The sequence below is a fragment of the Elephantulus edwardii genome, unplaced genomic scaffold, assembly GCF_000299155.1.
Source record: "Elephantulus edwardii isolate Elephantulus edwardi_28Jun2011 unplaced genomic scaffold, EleEdw1.0 scaffold00067, whole genome shotgun sequence".
Classification (NCBI taxonomy): Eukaryota; Metazoa; Chordata; class Mammalia; order Macroscelidea; family Macroscelididae; genus Elephantulus; species Elephantulus edwardii.
In genome coordinates, this window is record NW_006399817.1 from 4335617 (window position 1) to 4359278 (window position 23662).

The 23662-nt window shown below is 35.9% G+C and overlaps 1 protein-coding gene across 2 annotated transcripts in view; it reads right to left on the reverse strand.

The window, feature by feature from the left end:
- Positions 1–23662, reverse strand: part of LRP6 (low density lipoprotein receptor-related protein 6) — a 207224-nt gene that overhangs the window by 26633 nt on the left and 156929 nt on the right. For both annotated transcript variants that reach the window (XM_006888411.1, XM_006888412.1), the window contains exons 8-15: positions 20980–21196; positions 19339–19628; positions 17922–18148; positions 15774–15958; positions 14844–15170; positions 10308–10510; positions 7897–8108; positions 5248–5438 (exon numbers count right to left, since the gene is read on the reverse strand). In XM_006888411.1, coding sequence (XP_006888473.1) covers positions 5248–5438; positions 7897–8108; positions 10308–10510; positions 14844–15170; positions 15774–15958; positions 17922–18148; positions 19339–19628; positions 20980–21196 — 1852 coding nt within the window. The remainder of the gene's footprint in view (positions 1–5247; positions 5439–7896; positions 8109–10307; positions 10511–14843; positions 15171–15773; positions 15959–17921; positions 18149–19338; positions 19629–20979; positions 21197–23662) is intronic.

The following is a 23662-nucleotide window of genomic DNA, read 5'->3' on the forward strand; positions in this document are numbered from 1 at the left end:
CAAAGAAAACTCCAAGAACTCAACAAAAATACTATTAAACCTTGTAGATCAATTCAGTAGAGTGGCAGAATAGAAGATCAATGTACAAAAATCAAAGGGATTTCTCCACAGTAACAAAGAAAACCCATAACAAAGTAACAAAGAAAAGAGAAGAAACCGAGAAAGGAATATCATTGACAATAGTCAATCACAAAATGAAGTACCTGGGATAAACCTAACTAGAGACACAAAAGACCTTTATAAAAACAACAACAACAACAACAACAAACCATATAACACACTACTGCGAGAAACAATAAATAAATGGATAAATAACTAAATAGAAAAATGTTCATTCTTCATGGATGGGAATATTCAATATGGCGAAAATGGCAATCTTACCAAAAGCAATGTACATGTTCAATGCAATCCCAATACAGATATCATATTCATTTTTCAAAGAGATATACAAAGGTAAAAGGCAAGCTTATTTGAAAAGGAAAGAGACCCAGAATAAGTAAAGTAATTCTGAAAACAAAAACTAAGTGGGAGGCATAGTACTCCCTCATCTCAAAGGCTACTATACAGCTGTAATAACCAAAACAATATGGTACTGGTACAATGACAACAGAGACCAATGGAACAGAATTGGGAACCCAGATATTAACTCATCTATCTATCTATCTATGGTGTGCTAGAGGGTGTGGCTTTAAAATCCCTTAGTAAGGGGATGGGTCTGCAGGCTGGCCAGGGGCCTAGAGCCTCTACTCTGGGAGTTGGCTGCTAGCTAGCATCCTGATGGTGGTCATGTCAGGGAAGTTTCATGGGTCATCTTTGGTGTGTGTTACTGCTCTTTCTCCCCCAAAAGTGAGTGTCCTTGAACCTTTGACCAAGGGTGGAGGTCTGCTAGAGGATGTGGTTTTAAAATTGTGCAGGGCCCTTGGGCCTGCCACCTTTGGACCACATGTATTAATTTTCAAATGACTATTCTTTAAATGACACAGCAGTTGTTTGTGTATTTGCTGTACTGAACAACTTGGAATTTCTGTGATGCTGCACACTGTTCCATAGTCTTGTCAACTACCATAGTGGTTACCCATCATGTACAATGTTTGGATGCTCTTTCAGAAGGACTCATGCTGGGAAGCAGGAGTGCCATCTACTTCTAAACTAGATGCCTCTGAAAACTCTACAAGCTCTCTAAACTCTATAAATGTACAGAAATGATGTTAGTTATAGAACAGAGTTCAGGTCTTAATCTGAGTCACATTTGACTTGATGATACTTAGCCACTGCTAAATGAGACTAGTGCTGTTATATCTGGAGGAACATTCTTCCACTGTGTACATCACTCTTTGTCAATGTGCTGTATGAAGTAACCTAATTTTGCTGTGATGCTGGACCTTGTGCCATTGGGGTATCAAAAACCAGATGGTTTCCCGGTGTGGACAGTGTTTGGTGGAGCTCCCAGTTATAAAACAAGTTTGCAAGCAGGAGTGGCATCCACTTCCTAAACTACATGCCTCTGGAACTCTATAAACTTGGAGAAACAACAATAGCTATGAAAAGGTATTAGGTCTTTGTTCAAAGAGTTGCTATGAGTCGTGCTTGACTCAACAGCAATCAACAACAACAATCTACGGTCAACTGCTATTCCACAAGTAAATAAAGTCTATCAAATAGGGAAATGACAACCTCTTCAATAAATGGTGCAATGGACGTCTATCTGCAGAAAGCTGAAACAGAAACCACATCTCATACCATACAAAAATCAACTCAAGGTAGATCAGAGACCTAGGGGTAATGTCTTAAGCCATAAAGATCATAAGGGACAAAAAGGGATGACACTTAGAAGGCCTAGCCTATGGTATAAAGAGGCTAGCAAATACTGCCAGAAATGTATAACCAGGAGAGGATAACATCGATGAATGGGACCTCCTAAAGATTAAGTCCCTGTGTGCATCAAAAACTTCTTCCATAAGGTGAAAAGAAAACCTACCGACTGGGAAAAAATATTTGACAATGACATCTAGACAAGAATCTCATAAAGAAAATTTACAGAATACAGGGCCTCCCCAAGAAGTCTGATGACCCATAGGCAAAAGATATGGGAAGACCTTGTACAGAGGAAGACATGTGGGGGACAACACACACGGCAATAAGAGAGATAGATGCATATCAAAACCACCATGAGATATCATCTCACTCCAGTACCAGTGGGAAAGCTTAACAGGACAGTGAACAATAAATTTTGGAGAGACTGGAACTCTCACACACAGTTTATGGGATTGTAAAATGGTATAACCACTCTGGAAAGTAGTTTGGCACTTCCTCAAAAAGCTGAACACCGAGATTCCTTATGACCCAGCTATCCATTCCACTGCTGGAATATACCCCAAGGACTATATTCCAAGGACATTAGAACTGATACACAAATGGAGATCTGTACACTGATGTTCACACCACCATTATTCACAGTAGCAAGAACATGGAAATAGCCCAAATCTCCATCAACAAATGAATGGATTAAGAAATTGTGGTACATTCACATGATGGAATACTGGCACAACTCAGAAAAAACAATTTTGAAAATTACTACAAACCTGGGAGAGGCTAGAGAACATTATCCAGAGTGCATTTACTCAGGTGCGAAAGAACACATACTGTGTAAGGCCATTTTGTAAAAAAAAAGGATAATCGGTGAGATGTGTATGGATAGTCAAAGAGGGAAGGAGAGGAGGAAAGGGCTGGGGCCTGGGAGGAAATTACAGTGTCGCAGAGTTTGGTGAGGGGAGGGAGTGAAAAAAAAAAACCAACCAGCAAAATCCCATACAAAACCCAATAATGTACATGAAAACAGACAAACAACATAAAGAAACGAAGCATGAGACAATAGATAGTCGGTGATCAAGCTCTACCAAAAGGAAAAAGAAAAAAAAAAATTAAAATTAACTGGTCTGTTCAAGTTCAAGACGTTGATACAAACTTTAGTGGAAGCCAGCGAAAAAAAGTTTTTAAGAATCAATAAACTTTAAGGGAGTAAGTCATATATTCACCAACTAATTCTCTTTATTCATTGTGTCCAGTTGATTTCAGTCACTTCATTGTCTCATTCACCTACTTCAATTTCTATCCCCATTAATGGGTCATTTACCCATTTTTCTATGAAAACCTCTCACTTCAACCATCAAGCCTTTTATCTAAACATCTACTAAATATTTTTCTTTGATTGTCCCAAAGACTTCTCAGTCTTACCTTATTAATAAAATGTATTATCCTCAAACAAACCAACCCTTCTCTTTTCCTCATTTAGAAAGATGTCACTAACAAATAGAAACATAAACTCTAATAGTAATGGGAAGACATAAAATACCCCCAAATTTTAGAGATATTTCATATAGTAACTGGTTTTCATTCTTCAAAAAGTGTCAGTAACGTCAAAGCTGAAAGGCTGAGAAATTGTTCTTGATAAAAAGAGATAAAATATACATGACAAGTAAATCTAATGCATTACTATGGACTGAAAAGAAAATTGCTATAGAGGATAATTTTAGAATAATCAAAGAAATCAGGATATGGACTATAAAGTTTTACACTGATGTTAAATTTCTTAAAATGGTTTAACTCCACTACGGGAAGGTAAGAAAATAATCTTGTACTTAGGAAATACTCAAAGAATATGACTAAATACATTTTTACATACATACTTATAATATGCAAATAATCTTTTTATAAAATTTTTTAAAACCTGTGTTATGTGTCTCTGTTTATGTACATGCATACATACAAGAAAACTATAAAATCTCAATGTGGCAATAGTTTAGCCTAGAAACTAGAGAAAATAGAAAATACTTCCTAAATACTTAAAGAAAAAGATCTACCAATCTATTAAAAAAACCCAAATCAAAAAATGTTTATCGCTTAAGAAATCCTATGAGAGAGTTCTACTGGGTCATGCGTCCCGAACTGACTCAATAACACATAGTCACAAGTATACATAGGTAAACAGAAATTTCCTATCCAAGTAAAAGAATAGCTTAAGAATTGTGAATTTTCACTGCAATCAGATGCTTTGCTGGAGAAGGAGGGGCAATCTCCTCCTGTGCCTGTCAAATCTGATTCCATAGTACACAACAAGAAAAAAACCAAAAAAGAATGGTCAATTTTAAGACAACCTTTGTATTAAATAAAATTCAGCAATGTATTAAAAATTAATTATAAACAAACTGGATTTACTTCAAGAAAACTACACAGTTGTGGTACTAAAACATGTCAACAGACCCATGTCATTAATTAGTCATAGAACATATACTCATCATAACATCACGGAACTTATACATGCACAAAAATCTCATAATAAAGATGGCATCTCAAACAATGAAAGAGTTGGACTGTTTAGGAAATGGTTTTGAAAATGTGACTCATTCAGACAAAAAATATTCTTAAATCTGCAAATGGTACAAGACCATTTTAGCAATTATTAAGATTATGGTAAAAATTATTAAAACAACTTACTAACACCACATCACCTATGTAATCTGTTCTTAAGGTATGCATGTTTGGGTGTTTCTCAAACACATACATATACTTACTAGTATTTCTTAATAGCATATATGTACATATTTAAAAACTAAGCTGTTGTTGATTTCATCTGACTCATGACTGCATATGTTCAGGGTAGAAGTGTGCTTCAAGTCATTGTTGTTATGTGTGGTGGAGTCAGAACAGAACCATAACTGATCTCAGTAGGTTTTCAGAGGCAGTATATTCCATAGGATGAAAATGCCCATTTTCTCCCATGGAGGACAAATTGGACTTGAACCAAGTGCCTTTGCAATGGCAGCCTAACTCTGCTAGGTCACCAGTGTTCCTTCTGTGCTCCATAGGGTTTTCATAATTTTTCAGATGTAAAACAGCAAATCAGTCTTTCACAGTGTTTGTGGATAATCATGAGCCTCTAATCTTTTAAACAGTAGCTGAGAGCATTAACCACTGGGCAATGGGAGAGAAGAGAAAGAGGGAGAGAGAATGGGAGGGAGTGATGAGAAAGAGAGAGATTCTAAATTTTATGTAAAGGAGGAAACTAACAAAGGCTAAAATTCAGACCAGAGAACAAGAGAATAAATTTGAACAGAGTAATTAGGAAGTAAAAAGAGATTAATAGAAATATATAAAGAGCCAGGCTCAAAAAAACTGTCAGGTAATTAGATGTAAGAACGATAAATCATTTTACTGCCAAATCAGAACTAGGAAACCTTTTAGGAATACCTGAAAGATCACTGCTTTCAATTCGCCGAAGATCTGAGTCAGCCCAAAAGAGCTTGCCCAATCTGCTATCAAGGGCTAAAGCTATCGGTTTACTCAAGCCACTAAAAAAGAGGACTTCTCGCTCTGTTCCATCCAGGGCAGCTCGTTCAATTTTGGGAGATCTGTCCTGAAGATTGGTAAAATACATATACCTGAAGAGAAAGACGAAAATGACATTATCAAAACTAAGAAACCATATGAAGTAGCATTCTATTAAGTGAGACAAACAGGTAGCCTAACATTTTAAAATTTTATACAGGCCATGGTATTTGCAATCGCTTGTTATGCATCAGAGAGTTGGACAATGACTATGGAGGACAGAAGGAGAGTGGATGCTTTTGAGCTGTGGTGCTGGAGAAGAGTACTGAATGTACCATGGACTGCCAGGAAAACAAACAGATTCATCTTGGAGAGGATTAAACCAAGCTACTCCTTGGAGGCAAGGATTCTGGGGCTTCGTCTGACATACTTTGGACATGTTGCCAGGAGGGACGGGTCCTTGGAGAGGGACATCATGCTTGGGAGGGTGGAGGGACAGCGCAGGAGGGGAAGACCCTCTATGAGATGGATTGATTCGGTGACTGGGGTAATCGGGATGGGTGTGTCAAAGGCAGTGCGGTTGGCGCAGGATAGAGCAGGGTTTAGGGCTGTTGTGCATAGGGTCACTATGAGTCGGAAACGACTCGACGGCACATAACAACAACAACAACATAAATATTAAAACCACATTTTGGATACTTTTACTGTTTCAGTTAATAGTAACAAAGGGGATACAGACTGAGGTTCTTAGGGAGCTAACCCTAATAGATTAATAAAACAAACAAGCAAACAAATAAAAATTTTTAAAAACCCCATAAAAACAAAGCTTTAAGAAAAAAATAGTAAGAGTAGTAGCCAGAGACAGAGGAGCAAAAAATTTAAGATCCCCTTTCTAAATTCCTTACTTGCAGAAAGTAATGAAAGCTTGAAACACTTGCTGCAGAATATCAAAGACTACAGCCTTCATTCTATAAGAGTTACAATCTAACATCAAGAAAACAAAATTCAGGGAGCTCTGGTGGCCTAGTGGCAAACTGGGCTGCAATCCTGAAAGCACGCAGTTCAAATTCACCAGAGGTTCTGCTGGAGAAGGAGGGGTAATCTCCTCCTGTGCCAGTAGGATCCGATTCAACAGTACACAAGAAGAAAAAAGAAAAAGAGCTGCCACTTAATGCATTTACTAGATTATTATCTTCTTAAAATAAGAACAAAAGAAAAAAACCCAAAATTCCTCACCAATGAGTCAAAAGGCAACACTTTGAAAGAGAAAAGACTAAAGTTTTCAACTTTTTTATGTTACTTGGATCTACAATTAGCACCCATGAGAACACAGTAAGGATGTATTGCACTGAAAAATGTGCTGTTTAAAAAGTGCTATAGAACAAGGATGTCAGTTTAAGGTGGAACTGACCCAAGCCACAATCTTTCAGCTGCTTCCTAGGCATCTGGTGGATGCTGGACAATGAATAAAAACGAGAGAACGAAGAGTTGTGAAGTTGAAGAGTACTGAATATCCCAAACACTGTCAAAAGATCAAACAAATGTGTCATAAGAAGTGGTACAAATAGGGTACTCCTTGGAGGCAAGGACAGTGAAACTTCATCTCACATACTTTGGACATGTTGTCAGAAGTGGCTAGTTCTTGGAAAAAGGCAGCATGTTGGGATAGGTGGAATGTCAAAAGAAAGAGAGGCAGATCCTCAAAGAGAGGAACTGACAATAGTGACTAGAACAACAGGTTCCTGCATAATAAATATGGTAACAATGTCACAGGATAGGTTACATTTCAGATTTGAAATGTAGATCTGATAGATTGTTCATAATAAGATCAGTATGAGTCATAATCAAGTCCATATCCTATAACAAAAACAAAATTTCTAAACAGCCCATTTTATAATTAGAAACAAGTCATAAAGTAATGATTTGAAACCATGCTTTATAAAATTCTTTCATAAAATATTTGTTTCAAAAAAGACATTTTTCTTATACTTAACTTCTGGATTTTTATCAATTTACTAAAACTCTCTGAAGTAAGCTACTTTTCCTAAATTAAGTACCATATACATTGAGTATTTATTCACTCTTAAGTTCTGTATTCTATGAAAGAAGAGTAATTCTTGTCATAAAAGAATCTGAAACTTAGTAAAGAATTTAAAACTAAAAAGAAGTATAAGGTAAACTGGATAGTTTACCTTAATATAACTAACGAAACACAGATACAGAATGCTGAGTATTAAGGAGAGGAGGATATCACGTCTGGGTATGCGTGAGGCAGATCAAGGAAAACTCAAGAGAAGTCGACATAGCAACTGAAAGTCCGAGAAATGTGGGTATATTTGAGAACTAAAGCAATATTGATAAAGATAATTCTAGGTAGTGAAATTAGAGATACTTTAAGTAAGGATATATAAAAATGTAGGGGTAAAGTGGATGGAGAATATGATGTTGTTTGTTCACTGGAGCACAGCGTTAGCTTGTTATTAGCTTAAAGATAACCTAATAATGGGTTGAGAAGAAAAGTTAAGGCAGTTTTCAGATGTCAAGGCATATGGTGTCATTTTAGTAACATACCCCTTCTCTGGGTTCACCACAATGGCTCGAGGTTTGTCCTGTTCTCCTTTTAGCACTACTCCAATTGACCGACCATCTAATCTTGTTACATTAATGACATTAGTGGCCTCACATGTCCAGTAGATATACCGGCTATAAATATCAATGCTGAGGTCATAGGGCTGTATTTCCAGGTTTTGATTGGGAACAGAGCTCACAACCACAGTGAAGCCCTAGGGAAATAAAAAGGCACACAGATAGAAAATTAAACTTCAAACCAGGTAATTATTCACACCGCTTATTACTTATGTGGTCACATGCCTAAGAAGGGAACAAGGGACACTTCTTATTGATGCACGTTATTAGGAATAATTGTGTTTCTTAGTTAACATGTATCTCACATATTCCATTAAGTTTGATGTAGAGTAGAAGAAAGATGAGATGATGGCAACTGTGTCTTGAAAGCTGAAGGCTAGATCATAACCTAAGTAATACTACAAGTTACAACAGACTCTCAAATGAGGGTGACTTTGACTCTTTGAGGGCATTTAGGTACATTTGGAGACATTCTTTATTGTACTCAACCTGGAAGCACAACTGATTATCTAGTGGGGAGAGACCAAGGATTGGTCTAAACATCCAACAATCCACAAAACAATTACCCAGATAAAAACATTAACATTGCAAAGGTTCAGAAACCTTGATTTAAGAAAAGCTGTTTCTGTTGTTCAGAAACAAGAGCAATTAATTAAATACAAAAAACTTATCAATCACTTTTTTCTCTTATCTTCACACTCATTAGAATAAAATACACAATTTAAAAAAACACTATTTACAAAATCAAGTATATAGAAGTTTTGTCCATTTTATAAATTATATTTCATTGCCCAGGCAACATACATACTCTTTAATGAAGTTATCCCATTTATTTGTCATGTCCTTTGCTTTACACACACATACAGATACACAGCTGTATCATCTATGTACTAGTTATCAGTCCATTAGTCTTGGCCTGTATGGTCATCTGCAACATACTTTTTTGACTACCCCTAATGATTCTTCAATAAGCATAAATACTTCTGTGCTCTATATTGTAAGATAAGATTTAGTAGTCCAATTTCCCCTACGCTTTAAGAAATTAAAAATCTACCCTTTGTACCACTGCTATTAAAAAAACAATAAATAAATATTTTATAGTAGTGCCAATTTAACATTGCTGGACCATAAAATATCAAGCAAAAAAAGAATAGGCAGAATCATGACTGGGATGTAGTGTAGGTAAGATTAATATTTTCATTCTCATCTAATAATGATCAAACAGGATCTTGTGGGAAAAATTCCCTGAACCCACGGTAACTAACACATACTAGATGTTTTTTTTTTATTTTACTAACATTTTAATTAGACGTTTCTTATCCTATGGTTCTAAGAATAATAATATTGACAATTGTTACTGAGTACTGTCGAGTCAGAAACAAGTCATAGCAGATCCTCTAGCAGTTTTTCAGAGATCACAGACTGCACAGGAAGAGAATGCCTAGCATTCTCCTAGGGAGCAGCTGGTGGATTCTAGCCATGTGCCTTCGAGTTGGCAGCACAACTCCTTACCACTAGACCACCAGAACTCCCTTAATTATAATTAGTAACATTATTTCTCTACTGAGATCCTTGTATGCAGGAGATACTAGTCTATGTGCTTTATATTCTTTCAGATCAAATATCCGTAAGAATCTAGTGAACAACAAATCTGGAATTAGAACCAAAGTCTTGCTCATTTTAGGAAAATCTAACAGCATAGTTTGTATGGACTTGTCCTGTTAGCCCAAAGGTGAGCCTGTCTGGCAGTTCAAATCCACCAAAGGCTCAAAAAAAAAATAGAAAAACTGGCGCTCTCCTCCTATGTGAGTTACAGCCTCAGACTTCACAATGTGGAAAAAAATTACTTTAGAGTTTCCAACCCTCCATGCACATGGAACCAGAGGGAGAACCCATAACCTACAAATCAACGTGAGTGACAGTGAGAAAATAATTAGTATGAGTATCAGCGCAGGAGGGGAAGACCCTCTATGAGATGAATTGATTCGGTGACTGAGGTAATCGGGATGGGTGTATCAGAGGCGGTGCAGTTGGCGCAGGATAGAGCAGGGTTTAGGGCTGTTGTGCATAGGGTCGCTATGAGTCGGAAACGACTCGAAGGCACATAACAACAACAACAATTAGCTATGTGAATATAATTTTCATTTTTATATCATCAAAACTCCTTATTCAAACAAAGTATATTAAGTAAGAAAAAAGATACTAGGTACTGAATTTCATTTGGACACCTCTACCTTTACCACAATCCCCATTCATAAAAGTGAGTCAAGACATATATAAAATAGAACAGTCCAGTTACTACAAAGAAGAATATTTTAATCTGGGCCCTGAATTACCTGGCTGCCATCTTCTTGTGCCTTTCGGATCATGTTTTGTCTTGAGTCAATCCAATAGAGTTGCTTATCTAGTGGGTCATAGTCAATGGCCCGGACATTTCGAAGGCTATGGATAGGAAGGATGATGTCAGGGCTCTGCTGCTCATCAATCACCATCCGGTTGATAGCACTCTTTTGACTGAAGAGCAGGAAAGTGGTAGGTGCTTAAAGAAAGGAAAAAGTATATCTGAAACACAGCTGCTCTATGTCCTGTATCACCCAAAGATTGACCAATCTCTAAGCTTTCATACAAAATAGAGGGAAATAATGCAGAAGTCAGGTTGAACCTTACGGCAAGTCCATCAAACCTTTAGAGGAAAACTAATCACTACTCTGGTTATCAATACAGTCATGAATTTACTTAATGATAATGCCACCATCCTATTTTTCTCTTAACCACAAGATAATATTTACAAAGAGGCTTAATTTTTATGAATGTTATAGGCTAAATTGTGCCAGCCCTCTAAAATGTGTTGACGTAATCCTGCTTAAAAACAGGATTTTCTTTTAATTATGTTCATGGCACCATAACATGTACAGGGTGGATCAAATTGTAATCACTTCTGAGTTGCAAAAAGATTACAATAAACCCAACTTGGGAAGACAGACATCATGCTACCAAGTGAATAACTCTATTCTTCTATAACTTGTTCTTAATTATGTGTTTTAGGTGTCAGAAGACCAAGTTTCTAAGATCAAAACAAACCTAAATTTTTTTTTTTAAGTTTCAGTCATCTCAGTATCTACTCATCTTAACTAAGTCATAAATTCTTCCCCATTAATCTGAGTGGTTTACAAATCATACTGGCTTTTCATACTATCAAAGACATTTTGTTATGTAATGTTAAATACCACTGATTTGATTAACAACAGTGTCTAATCAACAACCTGTCTTTCCCCTCAATTAATTTACCTATTCGTTTTTACCCTTCTCCCCATCTTTTCTTATCCTTGCAGAACTGCCAAAATTGAATCTATGTATGGACTTTTCATTAACTTTGTATAACTGTGATTTTTTATAATGAAAGTTTAACCAACTGTAAAATAATTACACTGATCTTTCCTCTCTTATTAAGTTGCTATTTTACAATACTTTATACAATAACCTGCATTTTGAAACCAATTTCTCCTTGGAAGCTAGGATTCTGAAGCTCTGTCTCATATACTTTGGGCACATGGCCAGGAGGGACCAGTCCTTGGAGAAGGATATCATGCTTGAAGGGACAGCACATGAGAGGAAGACCCTGGATGAGATTGACTGATAGAGTAATTAGGACAATGGGGGTAGGTGTGTCAGAGTCAGTGAGACTGGCTCAGGACACAGCAGGCTTCAGAAGCTATTGTACATAAGGTTGCTATGAATCACAGGTGACTTGACAGCACATAACAACATATATAAAGTAAAACAATTAGTGACTATTATTATCAGCAGGTTGTTGTTATGTGCCGTCGAGGCGCCTGCGACTCATAGCGACCCTATGTACAACAGCCCTAAACTCTGCTCTGTCCTGTGCCAATCGCACAGTCTCTGACACTCCCATCCCAATTATCCCAGTCACTGAATCAATCCACCTCATAGAGGGCCTTCCTCTCCTGCACTGTCCCTCCACACTCCCAAGCATGATGTCCCTCTCCAAGGTTGTCATCCTGTGCTGCCTTTTGAAATCTTCTATTCAACTCTTTAGTATCTTGAATTCTTCTCTGTGCTTTGGCTTCTCTGCGCTCCAGTGCAATTTTCAGAGTCTCTTCTGACATCTATTTTGGTCTTTTCTTCCTCTTCTGTCTTTGCAATGACCGTTTGCACTCTTCCTGGATGATACCCTTGATATCCTCCCACAACTCATCTGGCCTTTGTTCATTAGTGTTCAAAGCCTCAAATCTGTTCCTGAGATGGTTCTGAAATTCAGGTGGGATAGACTCAAAGTCATATTTTGGTTGCCTCGGATTTGGTTTAATTTTCCTCAGCTTCAGCTTGAATTTGCATATGAGTAGTTGGTGGTAGTAGTAATAATAGTACTACACTTTGTACTAATAGGAATTCAACTCTCATAGATAGAGACATTTTTTTTTTGCTTTCTGTACATAACTGAAAGGACCGCTGGGTGGGAGTTGTGCTAACAACCCAAATGCAAACACTTTGAATCCATCAGCAGCTCTACAGGAGAAAAAATGGGCAATCTCCTCCCACTTAATTTACATCGTCTGAAAATCCCACCTCAACTGCCATGAGGAGAAGAAGTAACAGCAGTATATAACTGGGAATTTAGAGCAAGTAAAAATTAAGCTAACCTTTATTGTTGTAGTTTACCTTGAGTCAGAACCCATAGCTGACCCTCCAATGAATGGGTTTTCAGAGGCAGTTAATCACAGGACAGGAGACTGCCATCTTTCTGTTGTAGAGCAGCTGATGGATTCAAACCAGGTACCTCTGTATTGGCAGTGTGGTTCCTTAACACTGAGCCAAAAGAGAGTTCCCTAACAGATACATTTAATTAACTCATAAATATGCCAAAATTGAGATGTTGTTACTGTTATGTACCAACTGATAGCTGACCCTCCAGTAAGCTTTCAGAGGTAGCAAACTACATGGGAGGAGACTGCCCACCTTTATGCCACAAACCTTGGGAGATGTTTAGAATTTTGAATCTCTAATTCTTATGAAAAACTTTTTATTTACATTTTACATACTCATTCAAATCGCCTGCTGCTAAACTGTACTTTGTTACCCTGGTGGCCTAGGGGGTAGAAGCCTTGCTGCAATCTCAAAGGGATACAGTTCAAATCCCCCCAGCTGCTCTGAGGGAGGAGGATGGACAATCTCCTCTTGTGTGATTAATTGCCTCTGAAAACCAGCTGAAGGTTTAGCTATGGGATTGATCAAAACCCAAATGAACTATACTTCTTCTGTCTCACGAAAATCTATTCTTTCTGATTTAACCTTTGCCTTCTTTATTCTATAATTTTTTTCCTTGTCCATCCACCAAGACATGTGTCTTTAATAACATGTCAGTATACAAACATAGTTAAAAACACTAAGCTTCCTCAAGTCAACAGTGTTTCATTTGGTACATTTAGTGATCTGCTATTATGCTAGGTTTTTTTAAATTATTTTACTGTGAATTATTATCAACACTTATTCATGAGATTCTGATACATAAAAAATTTGGATTCTGACCCAACAATCCCACTATTGGTAATATACCCTAAAGAAACCAGAACTGCCACCCAAACAAATATATGCACACCCATGTTTATTGTTGTGTTGTTCACAACAGCAAAGAGATGGAAGCAATCCAAGTGCCCAGCAACAACTGAATGGCTAGAGATGCTGTGGTACCTTCACAATGGACTATTACGCAGCACTGAAAATCAAGGAACTTATAAAATAATATACAAAATGGGTGACCCTGGAGGACATTATGCTGAGTAAAATATCTCAGTCACAAAAGGACAAATACTGCATAATACCACTGTTATAAAACAGGACTCACATGGGGGCTGGTGAGAAACTAAGAAAAAAGGGGATAAATAATGAGCACTGCATTTGAACTGATAAGGGAAAGAACTGTTTATAAGAAATATATAATTAGGTATTATATGTATGACAACAGTCCAGAGTAAGAGGTGCATAGCAAAGTGGATTGGGGGTGGGGGATGAGGTGGGAGGGAGAAAACTGTGCAACAATGAAAGAATCTTGTTAAAGAGGAAAATGAACTGTGGGGACAGGGTAGGGAGGAAGATGTACAACAAAGAACAAAATTCTAAGTATTCTGTAAACTTTCATTAAAAAACAAATAAAAAATCTTTTGAAAAAATTAAATTTTGGATTCATAACTGGTTGCAAAAATCCAATCTAGTAAAATAGCTGGAATAAGTAACAACTGCCTATTCTGTTCAGAACATTACTCTCTAGTTCTTCTGTCTACTGACTATTTTTTTATTCTGGGCTAATTTCCCTCATATGCATTTCTCTACCTGGCTTTTGTATACACTTACCTTTTTGTCCTTTGCTTTATTCTATGTACAAGGAGGATGTGTTTTGGGATAAAAGGATCTTTTTCATAGCCCAGTAGAAAAACCTGGGCATTCACTTTGCTGTTTCTGTCCTTTATTTACAATAAATATGAATTATCATGAAAAAAGTGCGCGTGCACACACACACACACACACACACACACACTCAATTTTTCAATAAAACTATGTAAAGTTTATGGTATGAAATGGTTTAATGCTGAAGGGTGATTTTCAGACCAGTTGTTCTCACTAAGCAAGTAACAAAAACTTAGATTCTTCATTCCCTTAACCTTCTTTTGTTAAACATAAATCAATTTTGTACTTCTACAACTTTGTTTTTTATGTTTTTTAAAAAATTTTTATGCATTGCTTTGTTGTGTTTTCTACAACCTTTTATGCTAATTAAGACTATGACCTACAGTGTGTATAAAATGCTGGTGTTTTTCTTATTCTAGCTTACTTTGGAGGGAAATATAGCTTACCACTACAAGTTCTGTTGTCAGTATTAAGAGAGTAGTGAGCTGGGCATCCACAAACAAAACCTCCAACTGGCACAGCCAAGCAGAGATGGGAGCAGTGCCCATTGCTAGAGGCACACTCATTCCATCCTGCCTGCCGAGAAGAGTGAAAGACGAGGATGTCCATCACATAATCCAAATGGCCCTGGATAATGGTGCGGTTTTGGCCACTGGTTTTGTTGGCACGCTCAATGCTGCGTCGGCTCCAGTCTGTCCAGTAGATGTAATCCTGGTACTGAGTTAAGCCAAATGGATGAGGTAAATCATCGGCTATAACTTCACGATTGAGACCTATTTTCAGAAAGGCAGCAGACAGGGAGAAGCAGAGGGATGATACATGGTGAGAATACAAGAGTCTTATTGGCAAAAACAAAGCAAAAACATTTTTAAATATGGAAAACATATTTGCAAGCAACTTTTTTAAAAAAGGAGGGGGAATAATTTATTTAAAAGCAATGGTAAAGCCAGACTAGTTCTCTGAAATCAATCCATCTGCTGTCAAGCTTATATTTCTGCTATAAATCAGTGGGTTTATTTAAACTCCTGCAAATAGCCCATTTTTACTGCAGTATTTTTTCTACATAGAAGCCAATAACTGTTTTCTTCCTTCCATAAAACAATGGATGTGTGTATACTTTTACTAGTACAAAAAAAGATAACATTAAGAATTAACAAGAGTTATTAATTTCATTAACCCAAACTAATAAAATCGTTACAAAACAGAGTTGTGAATCAAAGTATTTGGTATATTATTAACTATAAAAAAACAAGAGCTAGGGGAAGAATCTAGGCTGTTATATGAACTTTTATTGTTAGGATCAAATCAATAAGGAGTAAGAGTTACGAATTTTTATAAAAAACAAAAACATGTTTGGATTTTTAAGTCTAGCTTACCCAGCATATTTGAAGATTCTATTAAGTTGGTATCTAGGTCCGTCCAATAAAGCCTTCTTTTAGCATAATCAATCGTTAGGCCGTTTGCCCGTCCCACGTTTGGAACTAATGTAGTACGTTCACTTCCATCCATAGCAGCTCTATCTATTTTAGGTTTTCCACCCCATTCAGTCCAATACATAAATCTGAATTCAAAACAATAAATATATAACTTTATAAAAATTAGTAACTAACTAAATTTAAAAAAATATAAGCCATATAAAGAAATTGGTGAAAGAAAAATCAAGTGTAGACTTTTTTTCCATTATTTTGGCACTCTCAACTATTTTTTTTCTTATATCCCAAAAAGGAAGTGAGTCAGCTTTCCTTAGTCTTTCCAATGAATGTGTTCCTTCCAAACCCTAAGAACTGGAAATAAACCAAAAGTTTCCTTATTACTGTACTTGTACTTATAAAACGAATATTTAAGAAAGCAAAGGGGTTGAAGGTCTGGTCTCAACATCTAGTTTACTTTTGGAGGGGGGAACCCTTTATGTATTCCCCAATCCAAGTAAATAGAGTTTTAAAATTGATAGTCTTAACTCTTCCTTCAACTTAAGTAATCAACTTTTTCCACAGACAAGTCATAAGAGACAAAAATAAACAGTGAGCTTTTAACAAAAGTCAAGCGAAGTATGAAAATACAATAGACTGAACAGTTCAACAGAATACATTATATGTGTAAGAGTAGAGAATTACTTTTTGGTATGTGTCACCTAGGTAGGGAACACTGTAACTACAAATGCTGTTAAATTTTAGAAAATTGTTTTGCTTTTATTTTACTTATACTAGTATCTCACTCTTAACATTAGAGTAGCCCTACAAGACAGTTAAAGCACTGACAGAAATGTGAATGATTTTCTTTAATGTATTAGAGCTAAACATATTAGCAAGTTAGAACCTTAATTCACAGTAAAATGGCCTTTCAACTAAACAAGTAAAGTTCTGGAAGCTCAAGTGGGATAGTGCATGGGGAGTTACCCAGCTAACCCCAAAGGTGGTGCTGCTTTGGCAGTTTGAAACCACCAGTGGCTCTAACAGAAAAGATGAGGAAATCTCCTGCCATGCATTTTCCAGCCTCCAAAAATCTGCTAGAACATCAGCTAGTAGAGGGTACTGACTTGATAGCAATGAGGATTTTTTTTTAGCATAATGTTCTAGCTTAGAGATACTATATATTAGGTAAGAAAGTATTCCATATGCCAACTTGAATACCTTAGGACAGACATTTACTCAGAAGTCTGTCAGCTAACTTAATAACAATGTATAAACATGCTTTTCTGAAAAAATTAAAGCTTATCTCAGGCTTTCTTTGAATTTATTTATTGGTTGGCAGGCATGTTTATACCCCCATGAGTTGTTTCAACTGTGAGAAAAATTTCACAATTACCAGAACCTCTCTACGGCCCCAACATTCAGGGAAGCTGACTTTGATACGGCCTTCTAACTGGACACATTAATGTGGTGATTTCAATAAAATTATTTTCAATTACTGTAATGGTAAACATTGTTTATAATTTGGGGTTTTGCTCTTTAAAATGAAATTTTTCTTAAATTTCAGTTATCATAGCTGCTAGCCTTCAAAACATGCTGAATTTCCTAATTATGTACACTTTGATAAGTATGTCATGTTATTAATAAAAACTTTATAATTTATAGTAATAAACTAATTATCCTTTTTTACTTCATGAATATTAAAAAATAGAAATTTAATACAATTAATTCATAGCAAGTATATGTCCATGATTTATTATGACACATTTGGAATGCGTTATAATAAAGTAGGAGGAGTGTATACAAATTTTCACTTGATAATGGCTTTAAAAAGAGTTGTTCAGTAAATATATAAGTATTGATTAGTAATCATTGATTACTGATCTTTTTCACTATTCCTTCCTCATTCAGTATTAATTCAGTAATAATGGTAAGAGTAAAGTCTGGTAAATAATTACAGACTTTTAAAATCAATGAAAGTCCAAATTAATGTTTTTAAAATAAAGCCTATCATTTAGTTGTCAGTTATCTTAAGGTATCAAGAAGACAACGTTTTAATGAAGCCAAGTTTCTCAATATACCAGTTTAAAAGAAATAAAAACACAAGCTATTTACCCTTCAGCAGGGTCCAATGCAAGAGCTCTAGGACTATCTAGATCTTTCCAAACCAAAACTTGTCGGTGTTGTCCATCCAACTTTGACACTTCAATACGATTTGTTCCCGTGTCTGCCCAGTATAAGTTCTTCCCAAGCCAATCTACTGCCATGCCTTCTGGATAATCTAAGCCAAATTCTACCACGTGTTCCAGTGCACTGCCATTCATAAAGGCTCTGCTGATGGTCTGCAAAACCAAGATTAACAATTAAGTTACACAGTTTAAACATAAAATATTATCCATAAAGAAGTTTTGGCCTTGCTTTGTACTGAATAGGGGAGATGGTGAGTAGGTCAAGAGACATACAGTTTCTTAATAAATCAAGTATTTTATAACCACAGATTGGAGGAGGGAGGATGTCACTTTCTTATGCTATTCTGGGTTCTAATAAATAATGTATAAGTTCAAGTTTTACTGCCAGTTGGTGAATACAAATTTGTAACTCTCAGAGATTAGTTATTTAAAAAAAATATGGTCAAAAAGCTGTAAACTTTTGACTGATCATCCGCTTTCTGAAAGCAGAGTATTCCAAGTCAATGGGTCAATCTGACATTGTCTCAAAATTTTTCACCTTTTAAAACATTATCATTTACTCTAATACCAAATCTCTGAATATTTTAAAATAATCGCATTTCAAACTAATAATAGCTCATACTTCTTATTAAGCACTTCTCTAAACTCAGTACTTGTATATATGGATTTTTTCTTATTAATCTCTACATCATCCCTTTAAGATAAGCATGGACTGTATTTTCAAACTAAGGTACTTCAGGAAGAGATTTCTTTAATTCATTTTTTCACTCATTTCATTAAACATTTACCAGGAGTCAAACTCTGGCTCCCAAGTATTCTGCTGTGAAGTATTACATTTACTCAAGTTAACAAGCCCAAAACAATCTGGAAGAAGGAAAGATTATTCTCTAGATTTTCTACTTTACAATTGTTTCTCAAAATTCATTCTAGGAAAAATGAAATTTGTCATAAAGTCCTCATTATGCAGTATCTAAAATCACCTGGCTACTAACTGAAAGGTTCACACTTTTTCCATGAGAGAAAGAAAGGCTCTAAAATTTTGTTTAAAACAGAACACCAAGTCTCTATAGGCACTAAATGCAAAGAATACAACTGCTTATTTAGTTATGATGGAAACATCAATTAGAACAAGTAAAAGGAAGCTTGTATCTTGTAGATTTAGTGATGTACCTTGGATTAAAATAAATTACTGAGTATGTCTTTCCATTAAAGTTTTCTTTATGTTGAATTATGCCCATCAAATAAAAAGGTAGATCACAGAGATTAAAAAAATTCTACAAACAACAGTGCCATCTCCCCTCCCACCTTCATTTCAGTTTCAATGTTCTAATTCCTTTGCTAACCTTAAGAGATATATCAGTCCAGTAAATTCGATTGTCAGTCACATCAAAATCCAAAGCGGAAGCTTCTTTGACACCAGTGAGAGGAATAGCCACGTTATTATTGTTAGTCTCCAAGGATATTCGTCTGATATCTGCTCTCCGAGAAAACAAAAGGAAAGCCTCTGGGACGATACAGGTCTTCATATCACTGATGAGTTCAAAGCCAATGGGGCAGGCACAACGCAGACCCTGAGGTCTATAGAGACAAAGATGGCTGCATCCCCCATTTTCTTCAGCACACGGGTTAGAACCTAGAAGATGAATTAATTTTTAAAGGGCAGAGGACACACACATTGATAAAATGAACATATTTTAATTTTAGATTAAGCATAACTGCACCCAACTACAGCTGTAAACTGGGGCTGGCTGGAGAGGAGAAGAAGGTGAAGGATATTGTAAATGGAGCACTAGATTTTGATTGAGAAGACAGAAAAGCGTCATTGCTTAGGAATGCACAATTAAGTAATGGAACCTCTATCAATAAACTTTGTACCAGTAACAAGTTGAATTGGCAAAATGTTTATGAAAATACATTTATAATAATGACAGAAAAAAACAGCTGAGAGTATTGGTTTGTTAGTCTGGAAATGTTTCTTCCTCTTTTATTTTTGTTGAAAAACTACCACAGAGATCAACAAAACAGCAGATAACTTGCTGATACATAAGTATAAATACATTATTATTGTTATTATTAAGTCAATGAGTATTGTTGTCGGTCTGTCAAGTCAGAATCTATCCACAGCTGACTACTATACCTCAATTTACATATCAACATTGATATTTTATTGATAGTTATAAATATAAATATTTATATTATTCAGTTCACATAAATAGACAAATATTGATTATTTAGTAATCAGTAAGTAGTAATCTAGCAGTTTTCAAAGCTAGTAAATTGCATGGGAGGAGACTACCCATGTTCTCCCACAGAGCTACTGGTGGATTTGAGCCATGTACCTTTGGGATTGCTATGCACCTTCTTACCACGCGGCCACCAGAATGTCCCAGTGAGTCTTAGAAGGTTTTATTAAGCAGTATTCTTCTATTAAGCTGTGTTAATACACAGAAGTGATTTATTTGTATTATAAAAATATGGTAATAAAAGAGCCAAACATTTCATTTAAAGACCTAAGAGTATGTCCACTCACAAATTTAGAGCTCAGTTCAAATCTCACAATAGGAAAAATAAAACCACAGGTAATAAAGCTATGATTAACGAGAGAGGATAGTGTCGTAAAATCAACGAGAATATAAGAAAACAATGCTAAAATAACTTTATTCACATAATAGGACTGATTTTAATAAAGGAAATATCAACTTTCTCTTTTCAACTCTATTTGTAGATTTTTTTCAACAGAAATTTGGACTCAGAAACTACAGGACTACAGAAACTTTTAAAATACCCTAACCAGTAAAAAGGTGAACAGATGATTTTCAGATTCATACAATTTTTTGTTTACCCCTAAGAGAGATTCAGAATACCCTTCAATGTATTAATTATGCAGCCATTTACTAAATTATTTCACACCATGCATGCAGATTATCTCAATTTTTTTGCTCTTCCTGGCTTCCAGCTCTAAGAGAGTTTCTGGAATTACTTACCAATGATTCGATGAACATTTGTGGCTTTGAGACCCATAAGGTCAGGCAGCTGATCTATGATGATTTCTCTCTCGGCACTTCGTTTGTGTACTCTTTCAATGCTCCGTCTCTGCCAGTCAGTCCAGTAAACATAGTCTCCCAACAAAGTAAATCCAAATATGTGAGGAATTTTGTCTTCTACAAGTACTCTTCTCCCAGTGCCATCAGTATTCATAACCTTTAAGTTTAAATGTAAACAAAATGAGGTGTATTTATTGTCCATATACATAGTGGGGAGTCAGGGTGGGAGATTCAATGCCTGCTGAATCAAAACCAAAATTTATCTTCTTCACTGGCTGTCAGTGAATCAAATCTAAGTTATGGTGACTCTCCTTCAGGGTTTTGAGGCTGTAAATCTTTGTTGGAAGCGACTCCCTATCTTTCTCCCATGAAGCAACTGCTGGGTTCAAATCACTAACCTTTCTGTTAAGAGTCCCAACATGTTACACCGTATACCACAGCGTTTCTTTCTTATTTTTAAATAATAATAATAATTATAATTATTATTTTATTTTCCATTTTATTTCTTTTATACTGGTTTACTTACAAAGTTCATAAAATTTGTATACATTGTTTTTCAAACCAGATCTTTCCCCTTTCCTTTACCCATCCCTCCATCCACCCGTCAAATTGTGTGATCCTATGATTAAGAGCCCACCTCCCCTCCTTGGAGCCTTGTATTCATTCTACAATAATGGTTTTATGCAGTATTTGTCTTAATGAGACTGAGTTAGTTCATTTAGCATGATGCTTTTCAGTCCCTCCCATGCTATGTAGTAATGTACAAAATTATCTTTAAGGTGTTAGTTATTACTATTTCTATTATTTCACAAAATCAAAATTACCTTAATAAATGAAAATCACTGTGCATAGTCACTATTTGGCCTTATTATCTTTTATAAATTTTTTTACTTGATTTACTGAGATCTCTTCTACTAAATGACTATCAAATTGAAGAAAAATCTCATCAACTTTATATATATAGGTTTTTAAGTAATAATGTACTTTTACATATATTATTATCACATATTTGAAAGATTTTACCCTGCTTTTTTTAGATCTAGAGATACTTAGGATCGTAAGTTCACAGAGTTTTTATCAGAGTTAAAGTCTTTTTCTAGGATTCCTTTCTCTTAGCTTTTTATAAAAATTACTGTTGTTTGGTTTGAATAAAATAAAAAGATAATAGGGCTCTCAGTAAAATCTCTCATCCTCTTGAGGTTAAAATCATAAAAATACCTACAGTTTATGATACTAACTAAATTTCAAGAAACTAAGATTTACTTATTTTTCCCAACTATTCTATGGCAAAGATACAAAATCCACTGTGATACTCATCATTCACAGCAATTTTCCTGAAAGTAGCAAAAGTGCCTCTGGCATTTTACAACATGTATTAATCTTTTGTTCTGAACGATACAGAAAATCAGAGTGGGGTGCAATATTATGACCATTTCCCACCCCCATTTTTATTATTTGCTTTTGATATTTGTTATGTTGTTATGCATTGCTCAGTCAGAACTGACCCAGAGCTGGCCCTCCTCATAGGTTTTCAAAGCAGTAAACCACAAAGGAAGGGATGAGACTATCCATTTTCTCCTGCAGAGGAGCTGATGGACTCAAACCACATGCTTTCAGGTTACCAGTGCAGCCCCTTAGCACACCACCAGTGATCCTTTCTTACAGTTTGGAGGAGAGACATCCAAATTCCCAGTTCGTGCTGTAGGCGAAAGTTTTCTCAGTTCTAGAAGAAAAGTCTAATTTCCTCCAGCCTTAGCTCTCTCTTGACCTCCACTGGAGAATTCCATTGTCATGGCCTTCTTTCTTTCTTAACACCTTTAACCTTACAAGTAACACCTTTTATCTCACAAGTTGTGCATGAGATAGGAACTCTTATAAATTGTTGGTGGGATTGTACTCTGGAAGGCAAGTTTGGATTTTCTCAGAAAGCTGAAGACAGAAATTCCGTATGACCCAGCTATGCCACTGCTTGGAACAGACCCAAAGAAAATGAGAACTGAGGCACAAATGGAGACTTATACACCAATTTTCACAGCAGCACTATTCATCATCACAAGAGCATGGAAACAGCATAGATGTCCAACTACAATCGAATGGGTTGGGAAATTATGGTACATTCACACAATGGAATACTATGCAGCCCTCAGAAGTAATTATTTTGTAAATCACTACCTAACCTGGGAGGAGCTGGAGAGTATTATGCTACATAAACTAACTCAGTCCCATAAGGACAAATTCTGTATAAGACCATTAGTGTAGAATGAGTATGGGTATCTAAAGAGGAGAGGGCAGGAGTAGAGGCCTGTGGATGGGTGGGGGCGCTTAATCACAGGGTCACACCATTTGATGGCTGGAGGGTGTAAAAATAATGTACACGAAATTTGTTAAATAAATCAGGATAAAATAAAAATTTTATTTCAATTAAAAAAAAGAGGGAAGTAAGCAGAGAAGCAGACCTCACATACTATTTCATCATTTAGATGTACAGATCCAATTAAAAATTAAATAGAGAAAAGAGATGACACTTTGATCAGGGTACCTACCTTTACTGCTCCACCAGTTAAACTTCTCTCTCAGACATTAATAAATGTTATCTAATGCACACAAGTCTCACAGAGAACAT